This window comes from Callionymus lyra, chromosome 5 (assembly GCF_982586985.1).
Source record: "Callionymus lyra chromosome 5, fCalLyr1.hap1.1, whole genome shotgun sequence".
Classification (NCBI taxonomy): Eukaryota; Metazoa; Chordata; class Actinopteri; order Syngnathiformes; family Callionymidae; genus Callionymus; species Callionymus lyra.
The window spans coordinates 7,089,783-7,111,056 of NC_141822.1; the positions used below are offsets into that span (position 1 = coordinate 7,089,783).

Sequence of the window (21,274 nt, forward strand, 5' to 3'; positions counted from 1 at the left end):
AGTAATATTATTGTCCACCCTTATCACAAAACTGTGGCACAGAGTGTCAAAGTGTCAATAACCACAAAAGTTTTGAAGTAATTTCCGAAGCACCTTAAAAGTAAAACCTGATATTTTTGTTTTAATACAAGCTTTATTCAACCATCTGTGGTCTTTTTCAAAGGAGTCAAAAATTACATTTACACACAACTTGGTAAATTTCATAAACTTGTAAAATTCTAAAAATATAGTACAAATTGTTAACTAATCTATATTTATACTTGGTTCAGCTCACAGTTTCTACAAAGATCTTCTTGGACTCAAAAGGACCACATTTAACTGATCTTTGTCTGGACTACGATGATCTTTGGTTTTTGGCTGTTCACAAATGCCAAAAACTCATTCCAAGGAAGGTTTTAAACTTTGTTTTTGTCCTTCTTTTAGTTCTTAGCAGCATCTGAGCCGTTTTTTTTTCTTGGGAATCTCGCGATTGCCTGAAAAATTACGTTATGCTTAAGTTCATGAGATGATAAAATATTCAAAACTAAATTACATTGACTTTGCATTATTCTATTTCTTTATGACTTTTCATGGTTTTGTATCTTATATCTCAGCTAGTCGGGAATAAAATTCACCATTTAAAAAAGCGTAACATTTCAAGTAAAGGAAAACCTGTTTTTTTACCCCAGCTCCATTAGTGATGGATTGATTATTTAAATTCTATGTTCTGAGGCCTGTCTTTAGATCTGAAGAGAGGATTTCAAAGATGCACCTTGATTCAATTTCTTTGCCGCTTGTTCCCGTGTAGGGTTGGCTGTAGTCTAGAGGCGGGGGAGGAGACCCTGGCATCCTGTCCAGGGTGTCCCTCCCGCCTCTCGCCTGTAGAAACTGGGATAGACACACAAAGACAGACAACCATTCACACACACACTCATACCGACGGAGAATTTCCCCAAGTTCTCAATCAACCTCTGTATGTTTGTGGACTGTGGGAGGAAACCGGAGTGCCCGGAGTAAACCCACGCGACACGTGGAGAACATACTAACTCCACACAGAAAGGTGACAAGTTTGCTCGGCCTTCAACCGAACCAACAACCTTCTTGACGTAAGGAGATCCAGCTAACCACTGCGCCACCACGCGTGTATAAAGATGCACCTTCAGTGATAAAATGTATAATATTCATTCATTTTCTACCGCTTTATCCCTTACTGGGGTCGCGGGGAGACAGGAGCCTATCCCAGTATCATAGGGCTAGAGGCAGGGGACACCCTGGACAGGACGCCAGTAAGGAGATCGAGCTAACCACTGCGCCACCACGCGTGTATAAAGATGCACCTTCAGTGATGTATAATATTTAAGATCATAAAAAGTTGGATTTAAAAAAATTTATCATTGTATGTTTTTCACTCCTTGAACTCGTTAGATTAATAAATAAATAAAAGAGTGACTATAATCTTCAACATCCCCCTTCGGCTGCTTGTCTCTTTTCTGGCCTTGATGTTCCACGTTGGCTCGCTTCCTCGCCGCCTGTGGACCTGACATTGAAAAAGAGGAAGCAACATCTCCTCCTCCTCTTCCTCCTCCTCCTCATCCTCCTCTCATCTGTCCGTCATTATTCTCCGTTGCAACAATAGCACGGCATGGAGGGCGGCTTCAACCCGGATAAACAGGCCTGTAATCCCGCTCCTCTCTCCTCGGCAGTGGAGTAATCTGCGAGTGGGCGGAGCCAGCCTGGATAATATGATTAAGGGGGCGGACGCTCTACGTGCAAACCCTAAACTGCCATTTCTGGAAGCAGTATTATTAGGAAATCCACTAGTTTTTGGCGAAGAAACACTTGAAATTCTTGATGTGTAAAGTGGAGAAAACCACGTGGATGAAGGTCTGATGTCAAAAACATTGATGGTGAACAGGCCATCTGTCTCTTAACATAGTGGAGCAGGGAGGATTAAATCCAGATTATGGCCCCTGCAAAACATTGTGTGTGTGTGTGTGTGTGTGTGAGAGATTGTGTGTCATCAGTGTGTCCTTGGCGCCATCGTCCAGCAGCAGGTTAGCTCCAGAGCTACCAGCGCCTTTGACAACCGGTCCATACAGGAGTATCTTCCATCTACGCTTGAAATTATAATCCAGCAGATTGACTCGAGATGGCTTTCTTGATCAAGAGCATGATCGGGAACCCCCTGTCAGGGATCGGTCTCGGCGGCGGCGGCGACAAGGAAGAGGAGGCCGCCCCCACGGATCCGGCCAAGGCGGCGGGCATGACCCGGGAGGAGTATGAAGAGTACCAGAAACAGGTGGTGGAGGAGAAGTAAGTGTTTTTCCAACTCTCGCCGTCGGGCCTGGTCAACACGGCTTAATCTGACCTTGACGTGCAGCTTTCACTTTCAAAGCATCTCCTAACCTCCCCAAAAAACGATCTAATCCCACGTGATTCTGTGCATTTAAACAACGTATACCTAAAATGTCATCAAAAAACATCACGAGCATTTAAGTAAAAATATACCCTTGAGGTCAGAAGCTAACACATAGCAACATCATGCTAATACCTGTCAGTACTATCTTCAAATATCTACCTTTGCCAAACTGACCATCTACAAAAAAAAATAAACAATTGTCTTTTTTACATTTATCGTTGAACTGGTTGGTCTGATTTTTAAAAGAAAATCTTGACTCTAAATAATCCCTGACGGAGGAAAAGTTGATGCGTCACCTTTGGGAAACTGAAATAAAAACACTTGTTGATATAATCTGTCATTGAAAAAAAAATGAAGTGATTTTGTTTTCCATTCTTTTTCTGAATAAAAAATATTGTGACTGTACTATCTTGTAATCCTCGGCTCAATTTTTGTTCTGTTTCAATTTGAATTGTGTTGTTTACTTGGTTTTGTTTGTCAGGATGGAAAGAGACGCAGACTTCCTGCACAAAAAGGCCGAGCGAGCGACGCTGAGAGTGTGTCTGAGAGAAAAGTACAGGCTGCCAAAGGTACAGTAAACACAAAACGTGATGTTTTCCTGTAGAAAAAAAGGCGTCTTTTGCTTCATCAGCATTAGTTTAACATCTATAATAAAATGTTAATTTGTTGAGTCAAAAAAACACAAAAAAACTCAACCTTAACTGGAACATTTTTGTCTCACTGGATTCTTTAATAATTCAAAAAGTACAAAAATATATATAAATTACATTTAAAACATCTGATTCATGGTTCTAATTAAAATATGAGTTTTATGTTTTCATATTAAATTAAAGATGTTTTAATCAATCAAAAAGATTTTTTAAATAAGTATATTTATGAATATAATTTATTTTAATTCTAATATTTTTTTTATTTTTTTTTAAATAAAGTAACCTTAATATGCAAGCACAAAGTTTCAGTTTTATTTAAGCATTAAAAAAAAGAAAAGGTACATTTAAAATCTGAAATCCAAGCAAGTATTTAAGTTAAAAGCTAGTTTATAATGTGAGTAAAAAAAAAAGAGTCGATAGATCTTACAATTGGTTTAGAAAACATACTTATATTAAGGCAACAATCTTGTTTTTATAATCTTCTACAAGAATATGTTTATTACCACCATTGGAATAATTTAAAAAACTTGCTAAGTTTTTGAATTTGATTTTCTCATTTCCTATGTATTTTTTTTCACAACACAAAAGATCCAAGTTAAATAAAAAGTTTCCTGAAGCTTCTCAAGTTGTCGAGTCAGGCATCTTTAGATACAAAAAAAAAATGTGTGAATGATTTCACAAGATGAACCTTAGAAGGTCGGACTGAAAATATCTTTGAATGGTTGATAAAAAAAATGATAAAAAGACCAACAACGATCTGTAGCAACAACTTCATGTCAAATTCATACAGTAAAACTGTTGCTGATGCAAACCTGAATAGTACTACTTCTTAAGAAACTTAAAATGTTGGCACTAGTAGTATTTAGTGATGTACTTCATGAAGCTTCACGAAGCTTCATCAACCTATCACTACTAAACTCCCACTTTTAGAAAATAAGTAGTTATAGCTGCACATGCAGACACAAACAGATGTTTTATTATCGTTCATATTGTTATATATTATTTAAAAATAGTTGTAATGTTAAAAAAAGCAGCGTAAAATAAAAATAAACGCAAAAAAGAGACATGAAAATGTCCTTATAGGAATGATAGCATGCTAGCTTATTAGCTTACTACCTTAGGAAGTAACATAAATGTTACCTGCACCCGCTGTCACACCAGGATTAGCACAACAGACGTAAATATCTGATAAACAGTGTAATATTTTTGCGTATATCGCGAATTGAACGACTGTTATCGTGTGTTTTGTCCGCGTAGCCGCATCAACAAACGGCAGTATTTGTTTAAGATGTCCAGAAATAGCAGAGTTTGGCAGCGACGGTCGTGCAAGTAGATTAGACGCAGAGACTGGGGCCTGAGAATCATGGGTAATGCCTCCTCGGTGCACCTTGAGTCGCACAAAGTCAAAAGCCACTCACCAGGTGTCGGAGGCGCATTAGCCGACACCGAGTGCTCCTCACAAGGCTTACTGGGTGGACTTGTGTGCAGAACCGACACAGAATAACTTGCTGTAATGGAAGGCGCCAAGAAGGTAGGTTCGTTTTTTAAATGTAAAATAGTGTTAGTGGTTTATTTTCATTAAAACTGGTGGTTCTTTCCATCATTATTTTCATTCAAACAAAAGCTAATGAAGGCATCTCTGCTAATTGTGCGACACTTTCTTGTTTCTTTTCACCTCTCCTTTCAAAAAGGTGAGCGAGGTGAAGTGACAATGGACTCACGCAAACGTAACTAATTATGTTTCCGTGAATGATGTTTACATTTTTCACGGTTTGAAAATATTCAGCGGCGAAACAACAATAAACGAGTCGTTTCTGTGGTTTCTTTTCATTTCGTCGCCGCCATTTATTGAAAACAAAGTCGTTTGCGAAACAAGACATTCCATGTCGTGTTTCCACACAGAAGATATCTTTAGACAATCGCTGGGATCCAGTGAGGACGGCTCAAGCAGGTCCGAGATAATCCCACAGATTGGTGTTTAAAGTGGTCACAGAATGACTACACCAGCTACTAAGTGATTACATGTGATTTAACGCTGCTGGTACAATTATGCAACATCACGTGATGAAGTGTGTGTTTGTATCAGAGAAGCTTCATTAATAAAGTGTGGGTTGTTTGTGTAAAGACATGATGATTATTTACAAAACATTGGTGTAAATTTAGGACAATGTGATATAACAAAATTTCCATTTCTTATGAATAATCCTGCATTGAAACGATTATTTAATGATATACAATATATGATATATAAACAATTTATACCTTATACCAGAAGATATTAGGGGAACAAAGTAAAGTGTGGCCAACCTTGTACTGCTGAGAACACACAATACTCAAGCAAGTCTTGCACAACGCCAACTTGAAAAGCACTCAGAGAGCGCAACCCTCTGCTTGCCATATTCTTCACCCAATAGGACTTATTTTTCATTCATTTTATCATGTTTCAATCACCTTGTGCATTTGAAATATCAGCTCAATAGTACAGCAGTAATGGTGACAATATTATTTTTATTATGTAGTAAGTGTTATGTATTTATATTACTTCTGTTGTATTGATTATTACTGTCTCAAAGGGTTTTTGTTTTTGAAAAAATATAGTATTTTCTCTAAGGTAACACGTGACCTTTGACTCATTAAGACACTTGTTTCAGTCGAGTTTACTCCAAAAATAAACCTGTAAACTCGTAAAAATGAAGAAAAAAAAACTTAATTTTTTCTCTTTTTTTATCCAAAGTTTGGTCCATAACTATATAATGCAGCCATTGTCTGTAGTGAAAAAAAAGGACCACTTCTGATGGGGAAGTCACTTGCAGCACACACACAATAGAAAATGCAATAAAATCCTTCAAAGTATTACTGGATCCAGATGGTAGCACAGAACACCACCAAAATAAAGCTGTTCCTGCGAACAGTATTTATAATTGTATATCTTTTTTTAATGTATTTTACCTAAATACATGTCGGTGTATTGTTTTGATTGTTTAAGCACTTTCCTGGTCAGAAAAAGCGCTCTACAAATATAAATTACTTGTTGTAAACACAACATGGGATTTTTTGTGGTGTCTGTGCAGAATAAAAGAATGAAATAATATAACACTCAAAATTAGCAATAGAAAAACAGAACCAAGGACATTCTGCGGCACCTTAAATATCCAAGGATCAACCTTTAGATATAAAACAGTTAAATAAATCATATAAAGTTTGTTTTTCACTCATTTTTAATAGTTTTTAAGTTTATTATTTGGGTAAACTTTACTGAAACGATACTCTTGATGTTTCAACAGTTGCAGACTAACGTTACGTAACCGAAAATACAATAATTTCAGACAGTTATAATCAACAGAATAGAAATTATATACTTTTTTTTAACCTTTTGTGCAGCCCAGTAAAATTGAAAGGACTGGTACCGGACCCTTGACTGGGGGTTTGGAACCACTACTGCTGTCCTCATTTATTGCGGTCACTGTTTGATTTTTTTTTTTGGTGACGATGATGGAGATTCTATTACATGGACACACTTGGACATCGAAAACATGGAACCAATGATGTGTTGATGAAGCTTCATGAAACAGTGTCATTATCTTCAGAGTCCACTAGATGGTAGTGATGTGTTGATGAAGCTTCATGAAACAGTGTCATTATCTTCATAGTCCACTAGATGGTAGTGATGTGTTGATGAAGCTTCATGAAACAGTGTCATTATCTTCAGAGTCCACTAGATGGTAGTGATGTGTTGATGAAGCTTCATGAAACAGTGTCATTATCTTCAGAGTCCACTAGATGGTAGTGATGTGTTGATGAAGCTTCATGAAACAGTGTCATTATCTTCAGAGTCCACTAGATGGTAGTGATGTGTTGATGAAGCTTCATGAAACAGTGTCATTATCTTCAGAGTCCACTAGATGATAGTGATGTGTTGATGAAGCTTCATGAAACAGTGTCATTATCTTCAGAGTCCACTAGATGGTAGTGATGTGTTGATGAAGCTTCATGAAACAGAGTCATTATCTTATGTTCTAATGAAAAATCATTGGTGACACCTAGTGACCTCTGAACAACATGACAGTGTTTCACGAAGCTTCATCAGCGCATCGCTACATGGAACCCTTCTGGTGTTCTGACCTGAACGTTCTTCTCCGGTTCCACAGAGCGAGCAGGACGAGAACATGATCGAGATGGCCGGCGACGACGTGGACGTGCCGGAGGAGTTGTTGAAGATGGTCGACGAGGACGCCACGGAGGAGGAGGGCAAGGACTCCATCATGGGCCAGTTTCAGAACTTGCAGAACATGGACATGGACCAGCTGAAGGAGAAGGCCTCGGCCACCGTCACCGAGCTGAAGACCAAAGCCGAGGAGAAGTGCTCCGTCATGTGAACGGCTCATGAGGTTGCGGAGGGGCGGGGGGGTGATGTCCGATCGGGAAATGAATATCAGTCTCTGGGAAGAGTCTTTAATTGTTAAACTGTTCCTGCTGTCAGTGAACAGTCTCTCTGTGTTAAACCTCCGGTTAAGATGGTAATTAAAACATAATTAACACGTCCTCCCTGATATTGTAGAGATGGACCCTGAGCCTTTACTCTTCCTCTGCCTACCTTCTTCAAGAAGACCGTTTAAAATTCTTCATCAGAGATAAGGCTGTGTTCATGTCTCGCTCCAACATCCATTAATAACTGTACATTTATTGGAAAATTGCTCCTGGTTAAGAACTTTCCTTCTGGTACGTTAGATTTTCTTTTTCATGTGATGTTGACGATAAATAATTATATAGTGATTTTTGTTCATGTGTTTAACTTTAAACCCGCTGACATGTGAATATTCACACACAGACGTACTTGCACTAACGTACAACAAAAATAAATGTACAGATTATGAACGTATGAATATATAAACATTTCAAACGTTTCGACCTGGTGAGTGTGTGTTTTTGTGTGCATTAAACTGACACAGTGTGTAACCCGATCGTGACACATTCATGATCTCTTTTGTGAAATCTTTTGAGCATCAATCCAGTTTGAACATTTCCCATATTTATTATATGTGTTGTTTTAAATGATGATTTAACAGTAAAAAAAAACAACAACGTAGCCAAAATGTTTGCAAGGTTGTGTAGTAGTTGTTGGGTGGTTCATAGCAATGAGGTTGCTGGTTCAGCCGTGTAGTGTGGGTTTACTCCAGACACTCCGGTTTCCTTCCACAGTCCGAAAAGGAAAGATTTATTGAGTACTAGGTATCAGTGTGTTTTCCCCTGCCTCTTACCCCGAGTAGCTGAGATAACCTCCAGCACCCCGAGAAGAAAGTAAGTGATAGAAAATGAAAGAAAAATCACCATCTAGACCAGCAGTGAGCGATTCATTGTCTTCGGGGGCCACATTTTATACAGTGGCTGGTGTGACGGGCTGTCAAGCCAAACTGGAGAATGGGAAATTATACAATCAATAATAAAAACAGGCGGAAAAATGCTAAAAAAAAAAACTTTAAAAAAACTCTGATTTGTATTTTATCTAAAAGCACTCTCCTCTAATATTCTATGTAACATCACTATTTGAGGGGCAATAAATACTCACACATTTGCCAAAAGTGAAGGAAAAAAGTCCTATAACGAAAACCATAAATTCATAAATAATAGAAAAGGGACTAGTAATGAACAATGGAGATAAATACAAAATAAAATAATTCGTTTTTATATTAAATTCGACCTGATGAGGGCCACAGAAATAAAGGCAAATGGCCACTACTTGCTCAGATCTGACCTAGACTATCATTGGGAGTTGTTTAGCCTTTCAAATCTTTAATTTAAAAAAAGAAATCACCCAACTAATCCACTTCATCTTGAGAGGTTTTCATTTAGAGGGCAACTCCTGACTCTCATGTTTGAAATGTTTAAGTCTTCTTTATAAACTTAAAAAAGTTGCTCTTAAATCTGGGCGAACGAGAGGTTACGAGAGTCCATTACGATGTAATAATGGCTTCACTCCTCCTCCAACCAGCTGTAATCACGGCCATGGCTTTGTTTATACAATGAGTCTCCAGAGAATTAAAGTGTCTTCAGTGGGCGGAGCTTAAGATCATTTCCTAATGTCAATATTTCAATGAAAAGAGAGTTTTGTACAAACACACACTGATGATACAATAGAGTCACACATCAAGGGCTAATAATTCAATCAATAACTATTAAAATCTGGACAACTATATTAAACTAAAATTAAAATTGTGGTGGGATTTATTTTTCTCTTAGAGGATTATTATAGAACTTTTCTTTTTGTTTGTTTAAACGTTTCACTTGTATATCACTTCAAATAAAGTGACAAAATATGTTCAATAAGAGCAATAAAAATGCCAAAATGCACTACAACATATTAGAGTATTAATCCGACTAAACTCTGCTCACATTTCATTTGCTTAATTGGATTTAAAAATCCCTGAAACTCAGTCGGAGAGCCATTAAACATGTCTTTAATCCAGACTACCTGCGTCTCATTTAACGCAGCAAGCAAGTGTTGAGGTCTTAATTTAATGAGGAATCATCCACACACTTGGGCGATTAGATGCCAACTGGAGGATGGACGTGGTGGGGGTCAGCAATTCCAACATCAAGTCCAACTGAAGCAGCCATGGATTCGTCGAGTCCGAAGATTAGCATCTAATAGGATCAGTCGTGACAAGGTCAGCGTGTGGCCTCACTTCGGTTTGTGTTGTTGTAGTGTGCGACGAGTGTGCGACGAGTGTGCGACCAATTTAAGGAGACAGTGAAGACCAGCGAGGGCGAAAAGGTTTGAAGGGAACAACTAACAAATACAATCAAGAAGTACTAATTCTATAACAAAGATTATACTGCAATAAAGTTGGAGAAGCAATATATATACTATATATACATTTCTTAGTTTATTTCACTTTATTTCCATCTTTATTAGATTTATATTAGATATATTAATTAATATTCTATATTTATTACATTAACTGTGTATATATATATATATATATATATATATATATATATATATACAGTATATACAGTATATGCTGATATAAAAGGAAAATAAAGGAGAAAATGTACCTTTAAATACTTGTACTTGTATAAATAGTTGTATAAATAGTATAAATGTAAAAATAGTTTAAAATAAAATAAAGAAGGAAATAAAGAATATATATATATATATATATATATATATACACATAATATTTACTGTTAATATATTGGATATTCCTTTGTACATTTCTTAGTTTATTTCACTTTATTATCTTCTTTGTTTTGAGTTTTATGTATATATATATATATATATATATATATATATATATATATATATATATATATATATATAATTTTTATTAAATACTTGTACTTGTGTAAATAGTTGTATAAATCGTAGAGTATAGTAATAGTAAATGTACATGAAATGTACAAAGGAATATCTAATATAGTAACAGTAAATATTATATATATATTTATTAATTTATTTTTAATTACTTTTGAATTGTTATTGATCGACTGATTAAACCTTGAGTGGGACTCTATTGTTTCATCAGTTTGTTAATATATTATGGTACATTTCTTAGTTTATTTCCCTTTATTTCCTTCTTTATTATTATTATTATTATTATTATTATTTATAAGTATTTAAATGTACCTTTTCTCCTTTATTTTTTCCATCTATATCAGCACACACACACTCGGATATCCTTAAAATGACTTTTGTCCGAAAAGAAACGCCCCAAAAAGTGTAACATTTTTTTTTTTCTTTTTAAAACAAAGATTTGTTTAAACTCCTGAAGAAGTTAAAGCGGGTCCAGTTTGAGTCACTCGGGCAAACAAAGGATAAAGTCACCTTCTGTAATTAGGAAAGCTAAATAGTTTTAGGCGTTTTAACTCTTTTGAGTAAAATAATGTAATCCCCTTAAGAAGGATTAACTCACTGCTGTCGATCTTTGTTTGTCGTTAAATGGTAACAGCGCAAACGTGTTATTGTTTGGGATTTACCAGCGAAAGGAACACGTCCTGATGGTTAGTTAATGGATAGTTAATGGTTAGTTAATGGTTAGTTAATGGGTAGTTAAGGAAGTGATGTTTGGTTCATTTGTCAGAAGACAGTTTCTATTTTAACAATTTATTCACACTTTTGATTAAATGTTGAGCCGTCATTTTTCAATCCATGTACTTACCATAAATCTTGTAATTGTGATTTATGTTTTTTATTACCGTATAATCTGTAAGAGCGTAATCTTTTTTTCTTTTTTTTCCCCCAACAGCCTGACATCTGGAGGAAGATGGTTTTAAGATTGATGTAAGTCGATGCACTTGAGATGGGGCGGAGTCGGGTTTAGGCATCGCACAGTCTTGCTCCCTAAATCCAGGGCCAAATCCACCAGGACGTCCCCTCGGTGACGTGCAGCGAGGGAGGGGAGGAGGGGGGCTACAAGAGCAGGTGGTCTTCAGCCTTGGGGTCTTTAAAAAGCCCACTCTGGAGATGCGCCACTGTCGAGACAGCACTTTTTCCGCAAAAAATTTACATCAACTTCACAAGGCTTGTCAAGTTCGACGCTGTTCGTCGCAGACAGATGTGGCTCCTGGGGGCCCCTGCTCAGCTGAGGATGATGGAGGAGAGACTGTCTCCTCCCGCGCGCTCCGTCCAGAGTCCGGTCAATCCGGCCACGGTCCACAGCATCGAGGCGATCCTGGGCTTCAGAGAAGACATCATCTTCCACAGATCCGCCTCCTACACCTGCTCCGGGAAGATCCTGGCGAAGGACCCTGAACGCACCGCGATGATGTCCCCCGGGAAGAACGGTGTCTACGCGGAAAGTTTTGAAAGTAAGTTCTTCTCGAAATTTAAAAATACAACTTTTTATTTATTTAATCATGATCCTCAACAACTATTTCTTTGATTTGATGCATAGAAAAAGTTTACATTTTTCAAACGTATTCATTTTTTTATTTTTGTGTCCGCAGGTGTTTGTTGTCCGAGCAGCACCGTCGAAGGTGCGGACGGTCCGGACTCACCTGAGAGGGACGGGAAACTGTCCGACGACGAGAACCCGAAGAAGAAACACCGCAGGAATCGAACCACCTTCACCACTTTTCAATTGCACGAGCTGGAGCGCGCGTTCGAAAAGTCTCACTACCCGGATGTTTACAGCCGCGAGGAGTTGGCGCTGAAAGTCAACCTGCCGGAGGTTCGAGTCCAGGTACGAGCAGCACATTTCTCTTTATGACGGAACCAAATGAAAACAAATGAATATATATTTAAAAGCCTACTGTAGACGTTACAAATCTCGTTTTCTTTTTAATTATATTACTTTATTTACACAATTATTTGTGTCAAAACCTTATTTAATATAATCATGTAATTTATTAGATGAAAGAAAAGTAATTTAAATAAAAGTATTTAGAATAAGGCGATTTTTAAGGCGTTTATTGGAAGGTAGAATAAAGAAAATCTATTATAATATAATAAATTAATAAATATTCATGGATAATAATACGATAATTACAATTGAAAACTTTCAGTTTAAAACACATGAATAATTTACTTTTGATAATTTTCAAACATCTAAAATTGTATAAACAAATGACTTAACCATTCCATTTAAGCACACAACTAACAGTTAGAAGAAAGGAAAGAGTATTTTTAATTCTTAAATATTGTTGGATAAATCATGTTATTGAACTTTATTAAGGAAATATTTAATTAAAATGAGGAGAATCAACTACGCATTAAATAAATCACGATATATATTTTAATTTGTTTTATTCCGATGAATCAAAATACATTTTGAATTAAATGTTATTTTGCTTTATTTAATTCGTTTTAAATATAGTTTATGGATGAATACATTAAATGAGACATCGCTAAGTAAAAGTGACAAAAATAAAGCCCTTAAATCCAAGTTGATCATCTGATGGACGTTTTTTTTATTTTTTATTTCAAACTTATAAGCGGTAAAAGCAGAACCTTAAGTTGATTCATTTTAGTACAAACACATCTATATTGCATTATCTGTTTACAATTATTTGCTTTTTTGTTTTTGTTTTTTTTACAACTTTTTTTTGGCTAAAGTTTAATTCACTTCTTCTTGAATAACACAACTATTTGTTTGGCCCTAAATTAAAACGTAATAAACTTAAATATAAAATAAACTGAACTTAAAATATCAGTTGGATCAATTAATAACAGATCATAGTTAATTCATTCAATGTTTTTATTTTATTTTGTTAATAGAACCAAAAAAGTGCTGTTTGTAAGTATCTATTTTTATTATTTTTTCCAGGTGTGGTTCCAGAATCGCAGGGCCAAGTGGCGTCGCCAGGAAAAGCTTGAGGTCAGCGCCATCAAGCTCCAGGACACTTCCTCCTTGCTCTCCTTCAGCCGATCTCCTGCCTCTAATCTGGGCTCCGGACTCCAGCTGGACCCCTGGCTGACCGCGCCACTCGCCACCTCCACCTCCCTGCAGTCTCTCCCGGGCTTCCTCGGAGGCTCCCCGGGCCTCACCGGCACTTACACCTCCTCGCCTCCTCCATCCATCCCCGCTCCCTTCCTGAGCTCCCCTGCACTGGGACACACTCCGCACCTGCCTCGCTCCATGTGTCCGCCGACCTATCAGTGTTCGGCGGATCCCAGGAACTCCAGTATCGCCTCCCTGAGGATGAAGGCCAAGGAACACATTCAATCTATTGGGAAGACGTGGTGATCCTTGTTGGAAAGTAAAGACTCGAGATGATGGGATTTTAAGACTGAAAAAAAAAAGAAAGACTTCATTTGAAAATCCGATCATTTATTTCCCTGCTGCCTAAAAGTATATTCCAGCCTGACTCATATCTGTGTCATCCTTTTGTGTTTTTTTCTACGTTCAATCCTTTATTTTTGTCCAGTATAAACTTCGACACTGCAGCCACACTGACCGCATCTATTTATTTAAAAAACCCCGTGATTCCTTTGTGACGATGTTTTTTTGTTCCAGAACTTCAGAGATTGAACATTTGTGACAATAAAACTCCATGTAAACTAAACATTTACCTGAAAACCTGCTCTGATTTTTCCTATTAACAATTACATTTAAATAATAAATTGACATGATATGTTTATATATATATACTTGTCATTTTCAATTCACATCAACATTATTTAACACTTATTCAAAACCGCAAACACGACGATTATCTTGTTTTTATTATCGCTTGTTTATCTCTTTAAGTTGTTTTCTTCGATCGCTTTTCACTTCCCAGCTGCCTTATCATCTACTCATTTTACTCGTTTTAAAGATCCATCTTTCTCCTGATCCTTCTATTTCCCGACCCTCCTCCACCTTCTCCAGTCTCGATCATCGTCTCTTTAGTCACAACTTTCCTTGCTGACAACATCTATAAACGTCTTCGTTATCTTATCATCTTTTCATTTACCTGTAAAATCTTGTTTGTTTTGTTCTCCTTCTCGCCACGCGCCCAATCCTGACGAAACAGTGATATTCCCAATCAAAAAGTTCATATTCAATCGTAATTAATACTTTTTTATTTATTTATCGATAACTGCGCGTGTTAAAAAACGGAAAGTGGCGGCCTCTAGTGGCCAAATTAATGAACACGCCAGGTACGTTAAAAAAAGCAAAATTCTGAACAGATGGCGCTCAATTTTTTTCATTATTATTATTAATAACGCGATCATCCTGAATTAAAAGATCAAGAAAGTACCTTGTTTGATAAATAAATATAAAATGATTATTATTAAAATTATTAATGTAGCTACACTTAACGCAGTGAGGCGTCCGTTTAATGCAGAACAAAGGTTTATAATACGGTCTGAGTTTGTTTTTGAGTTTAAGATACAAATAAATAATCCAGGATCGATCTTCGGAAGGCAATATTAATTTAGATTAAGTTTGTGTTTGTATACAATTTATTCGGGAAGTTTTCAGGCGGATTACTCTGATAAGTGAAATGAAAAAAACAACTCGTTCTCAGGTCTGTTGTTCGAATTAACCACCGATTATTTCCGGGACTTCCTCACAGAATGACTTCCTCATTTCCTCCTGTAAACATCTTCCCATTCCCTTGTGGGATTAGACTCGTAAAGCTGGAGTGAAAGTGGCTGTACTTCTATTGTTCGCCAGTGAGCCGAGACAAATGAGAGAGTAGAAGAGAAAACTTTTTTTTTCTCCGCCTTAAGCGGTGTGTGTGTGTGTGTGTGTGTGTGTGTGAGTGTGTGTTTTTCAATTGGCATCTCCTCTGGTCTGCTAAACTCTGGGTAAACATTATGGCCCTCATCTATCCATCATCATTCAAATCTTAAAGGAAGAAGAGAGTTACTATTAGCATTTATTATTATATAATTTAATTTTTTTATAGCGCTGGTGGTGATTTGCATTTAGTTAGGGGTCACATTTTGTACGAATACGAGGAAGGAATATAACATTAATAAGGCATGTTATTGTATTTTATATTACCTTTTTAATAAATAAATAAAAAATCTAATACAATTTTAATTTAATATTTTGTTTATATTTACTCAAAACTTGGTGAGGGTCAATAAATACTAAAAATGAAAAATTCAGAGAAAACAAAACCCTATAGTTATATCTAAAGACTCGTTATTAATTACAGAAATAAACAAATGTATTTAAGATCTTTGACATCACTATATTTTAGTAAGACACATGCTAACCCTCACTCGGGAGTTAAATACATATTAAAATTCGTGGGTTATTTTTAATGTTTAGTCTAAAAAAAAGATCTACAAATAACTATTATCTCACAAATTGACTCGAGTTCATCTTATGTTTATTCATTACGTGGGCAACGCTGCCACCTGCTGGTAGAACCAAAGAAATACACCGTTTTAACAATGTTTTTTTGTTTTTTTTACAGGTTGGTTTTATTGACACTCTTGTTACAGCATACATTCAAAACATGTTCAAAGTCACACACGTTTAAAACAGGTTCCGGTCTTTCTACAGCGTAACATGTGTTGAAAAAAACCCAACAGGTGTCAGTATTCATCTTGTACTATGGCTGAGCCACTTCCTTGTTGCTTCATGATCAGCAGAAGAAGGTCTGATATCTACAGGGATGAGATTGAGGTTAAAAGAGAAAGATGGAGGGTTGAAAGAGGCGATGATAAAGACCGACCTCTCGCAGGTAATCGTCTCCAGCCTTTTCCCTCCAACCACTGCGGAGCCAGCGCAGCCTCCTGTCCGGCGCCGGGGTCGTCTCTTTGTGGCTCTTTTGAAGCATCAGGGCTTCTAGAAGATGCTTGATGGTGAGCAGCTCCGACATCTCTGACTCTGATGACGTGAGATAGTCGGTGTTGGTCTGGTCCCGAAGTCCAGGCAGATTCCCGATACTCTTCTTTCCCATTAGATGACCTGCAAAAAGCACGTGAGAAGAATTTCATACTGTTGCTCGATTGACGCTTCATGAAGCTGTGTCACTACAATCAGAGTCCACTAGATGGCGTCTCTGCAGTATTTTTCCTTTGTTTTGAATAACTGTTCTAATGAAACGTCATTTTTAATCTGATGGCGCCACCTACTGACCTCTGAACAACATGACACTGTTTCATGAAGCTTCATCAGACCATCGCTAGAATTTCAGGCCATTCCCAAAAGATTGGTTTTGTTAACATTGTTTTTATGTAAAATGCTTTGAAATTTAGCTCATTTTTAAATTCTCCTCAGTAACAACAGGTACTTACCAATGCATTAGTCAATAATCATAATCATTTACTTTGGATAACACTTTTTTAACACAACGTTTTTATGTTACTTTTTTTATTTGTCTTATTCTAGATAACTTATGTTTGCTCGATGAAGCTCATGTTGTCTTATAATAATGTATTTTATACTGAATAACTGTTGCATTGAACCCTTAAACCTGACGAAGTATAGTTACTAAGGGGAAAAAAATATAAAATATAAAATATCTAAATAAACAAGGCAAATCAAAAATTATAATGAGAACAATAAGTGGTTCCAAGAGACAATAAAACAATAAATAAAGAAACATCAAGTCTATGTAAAGTGCTAGTATTGGTAGTATTATTCGATTCACCAGACTCGATCAATGTCAACTTTTCACCCGAAAACTCAAGACCAGGAAGACCAACACACGAGAAAAAGCATTTTACAAAAAGGCAAATTTCAAAAAACAAACAAGTTACAGATTTTAAATGAGATATAAAGTTAAAATAACTTTAATTAATTAGTAATGAATCACATTTTGATGTATCTAATAATACCAATGAGCCTCAGAATAATTGAATGTATATATTTCGATAGTGAAAGTACCTCAATGTATTACCTACTGAAATATATTGAGTCAAGTCGTACCACCAAGGATGAATTCCCACAACAGATGAAGACATTCCAAAGCTACAGTGGTTTTATAGAGAGATTTTCTTTCTGTTACGCAAGAATCATCTTTATTTCTTGGAGAAGCAACAGTCGCTACAACAAATGCAATGTTGGATTTTCTTTTTTTCCGAATTGTGTTTGGCTCACATCAAATCATACGCTAACATAAGACACACTTACTCTTAACATGAACACAACTAACTAGTGAATTTCATTTATAATCAATAATTAAATCAATAATTATTTGGTAGTTTAATCTGGGCTTAAATTACATTTAGTACCTTTAAGAATAACAAGCAATATAATCACTATTAAATATTATAATATTATTATTATTTTCAATTAAATTCAATGTTTTGTATTTATCATTATTATTATCAAACATTATTTCGTCTGATGGTAATTTATCTGATTTTATTTTACATATATTGTATTAAATTAATCTCTTTACTTTATTTACTCATGTTATACTGTAATGCCTCCACAAAAAATAAATCCTGTGTTAAATCACACAAGGATTCTGAGAAAAATAAGATGAAGTAAAGTTTTTAAAGGTTGTTTTTTTTTTCTTCTCACCCACAGCCCAGTGGTTTCCTCGAGGATACATCTTCTCTGGAGGAGGATTCTCGGTGCAGAGGAAGACACTTGGAAAAGTCACCAACATGACAACAAGTGGCCACACCAGTCGCCACATCCACGACGGACATAGACACAGAGCCACCATCCTCTCAATAAAAAAAAATCTGCGGAACAACCAGAGAATCAGCTCAATTTAACTTTGGTGAACCTTCAACGATCCCGTTTTATTGATGAAGCTGCGCAGAAGTTCAACTCCCCCTCCTCCCCCCCCCACCCTCGTGCGTCAGAGGTGGCGATCTAAAGAAAATAAATAAATAAATAAAGAAGACAAGGAGTCGAGGGAGGTCGTTGATAAGAGATGATGACAACTAATATCAAAGCTATAATTATTAATGACGAGGGAAGTTTGTCCGGAAGGGGGGGTGAGTCAACGTCATCACGTGACGTTAACACCTTTTCTAAGCAGGTGAGCTGCAGCCCGCAATGAAAGAAAAAACAAGAATATATATATTTTTTATAGAACCAAAACCAATGATAATTAGTATCTTTTAGAAGATTATATTTGTAGATGTTTTGGAAGTTATAATATTTATCTTAAGTTAGAAGACAAGTTGTTATATTATCAAGATCAAATAAAAAAGAAGAAGGTTAATTTACGAATTATTGTTACATTTAAATATGTTTATATGATCTGCGTAAAGAATTATTTTTTTTTAAACTTAATTATTATACTTTAATTCTTAAATTCTTAAATATTGTTGTTCTTCATCAGCGAGATTTGTATTATCAATATTATATTTGATTATTTTTTTTTCCTTGATTTTCTGAGACTCCTTTGTTTGTCTCGCTGTTGTCTTGACATTTTAAGTTTATATTTTTTTGAGTATTGTTTTGATTGTTTAAGCGCTTTGTGACCCTGGTCTGGAAAAGCACTCTATAAATATAACTTACTTACTTATTTACGTATTTTGTAACTCTTTTGATGTTAACTATTATTTAACGTGGATGAATAAAAATATATTATTTTAAAATCTTTATCGTTATAATTTTATATTTTCGAAGTACTAAGAAATAATAATAATTTCTGTGTACATTTTTGCTTCTACACTGGATTGTCATGCTTCTACTAGTGATGGTCTGATGAAGCTTCATGAAACAGTGTCATTATCTTCAGAGTCCACTAGATGGTAGTTATGTGTTGATGAAGCTTCATGAAACAGTGTCATTATCTTCAGAGTCCAATACATGGTAGTGATGTGTTGACGAAGCTTCATGAAACAGTGTCATTATCTTCAGAGTCTACTAGATGGTAGTGATGTGTTGATGAGGCTTCATGAAACACTGTCGTCATCTTCAGAGTCCACTAGATGGTAGTGATGTGTTGATGAAGCTTCATGAAACAGTGTCATTATCTTCAGAGTCCACTAGATGGTAGTGATGTGTTGATGAAGCTTCATGAAACAGTGTCATTATCTTCAGAGTCCACTAGATGGTAGTGATGTGTTGATGAAGCTTCATGAAACAGTGTCATTATCTTCAGAGTCCAATACATGGTAGTGATGTGTTGACGAAGCTTCATGAAACAGTGTCATTATCTTCAGAGTCTACTAGATGGAAGTGATGTGTTGATGAAGCTTCATGAAACAGTGTCATTATCTTCAGAGTCCACTAGATGGTAGTGATGTGTTGATGAGGCTTCATGAAACACTGTCGTTATCTTCAGAGTCCACTAGATGGTAGTGATGTGTCGAAGAAGCTTCATTAAACAGTGTCATTATCTTCAGAGTCCACTAGATGGTAGTGATGTGTTGATGAAGCTTCATGAAACAGTGTCATTATCTTCAGAGTCCAATACATGGTAGTGATGTGTTGACGAAGCTTCATGAAACAGTGTCATTATCTTCAGAGTCTACTAGATGGTAGTGATGTGTTGATGAAGCTTCATGAAACAGTGTCATTATCTTCAGAGTCCACTAGATGGTAGTGATGTGTTGATGAAGCTTCATGAAACAGTGTCATCATCTTCAGAGTCCAGTAGATGATAGTGATGTGTTGATGAAGCTTCATGAAACAGTGTCATTATCTTCAGAGTCCACTAGATGGTAGTGATGTGTTTTGATGAAGCTTCATTAAACAGTGTCATTATCTTCAGAGTCCACTAGATGGTAGTGATGTGTTGATGAAGCTTCATGAAACAGTGTCATTATCTTCAGAGTCCAATACATGGTAGTGATGTGTTGACGAAGCTTCATGAAACAGTGTCATTATCTTCAGAGTCTACTAGATGGAAGTGATGTGTTGATGAAGCTTCATGAAACAGTGTCATTATCTTCAGAGTCCACTAGATGGTAGTGATGTGTTGATGAGGCTTCATGAAACACTGTCGTTATCTTCAGAGTCCACTAGATGGTAGTGATGTGTCGAAGAAGCTTCATTAAACAGTGTCATTATCTTCAGAGTCCACTAGATGGTAGTGATGTGTTGATGAAGCTTCATGAAACAGTGTCATTATCTTCAGAGTCCAATACATGGTAGTGATGTGTTGACGAAGCTTCATGAAACAGTGTCATTATCTTCAGAGTCTACTAGATGGTAGTGATGTGTTGATGAAGCATCATGAAACAGTGTCATTATCTTCAGAGTCCACTAGATGGTAGTGATGTGTTGATGAAGCTTCATGAAACAGTGTCATTATCTTCAGAGTCCACTAGATGGTAGTGATGTGTTGATGAAGCTTCATGAAACAGTGTCATCATCTTCAGAGTCCAGTAGATGATAGTGATGTGTTGATGAAGCTTCATGAAACAGTGTCATTATCTTCAGAATACACTAGATGGTAGTGATGTGTTGATGAAGCTTCATGAAACAGTGTCATTATCTTCAGAGTCCACTAGATGGTAGTGATGTGTTGATGAAGCTTCATGAAACAGTGTCATCATCTTCAGAGTCCAGTAGATGATAGTGATGTGTTGATGAAGCTTCATGAAACAGTGTCATTATCTTCAGAATCCACTAGATGGTAGTGATGTGTTGATGAAGCTTCATGAAACAGTGTCATTATCTTCAGAGTCCGCTAGATGGTAGTGATGTGTTCATGAAGCTTCATGAAACAGTGTCATTATCTTCAGAGTCCAATACATGGTAGTAATGTGTTGACGAAGCTTCATGAAACAGTGTCATTATCTTCAGAGTCTACTAGATGGTAGTGATGTGTTGATGAAGCTTCATGAAACAGTGTCATTATATTCAGAGTCCACTAGATGGTAGTGATGTGTTGATGAAGCTTAATGAAACAGTGTCATCATCTT

General features: G+C 36.3%; 3 protein-coding genes across 3 annotated transcripts; 2 read left to right on the top strand and 1 right to left on the bottom strand.

Annotated features, from left to right (window-relative positions):
- The first annotated feature begins 2,128 nt into the window (after positions 1–2,128).
- On the top strand, positions 2,129–7,452 carry cplx4a (complexin 4a). The gene is made up of 3 exons (XM_087792414.1): positions 2,129–2,292; positions 2,880–2,967; positions 7,197–7,452. The coding sequence occupies exons 1-3, from the start codon at positions 2,129–2,131 to the stop codon at positions 7,422–7,424; spliced, it is 480 nt and encodes a 159-aa protein (XP_087648540.1). The 3' UTR covers positions 7,425–7,452.
- Positions 7,453–11,602: 4,150 nt separating this feature from the next.
- rax (retina and anterior neural fold homeobox) lies at positions 11,603–13,868 on the top strand. Its single transcript, XM_087792415.1, has 3 exons — positions 11,603–11,856; positions 11,995–12,230; positions 13,314–13,868. Exons 1-3 carry the CDS (start codon positions 11,604–11,606, stop codon positions 13,731–13,733), a joined length of 909 nt encoding a protein of 302 aa, XP_087648541.1. The 5' UTR covers position 11,603; the 3' UTR covers positions 13,734–13,868.
- A 2,156-nt stretch (positions 13,869–16,024) lies between these two features.
- grp (gastrin-releasing peptide) lies at positions 16,025–18,120 on the bottom strand. Its single transcript, XM_087790375.1, has 3 exons — positions 17,964–18,120; positions 16,165–16,400; positions 16,025–16,096 (listed from the first exon to the last, which is right to left on the bottom strand). Exons 1-3 carry the CDS (start codon positions 18,109–18,111, stop codon positions 16,025–16,027), a joined length of 456 nt encoding a protein of 151 aa, XP_087646501.1. The 5' UTR covers positions 18,112–18,120.
- Positions 18,121–21,274: the final 3,154 nt, after the last annotated feature.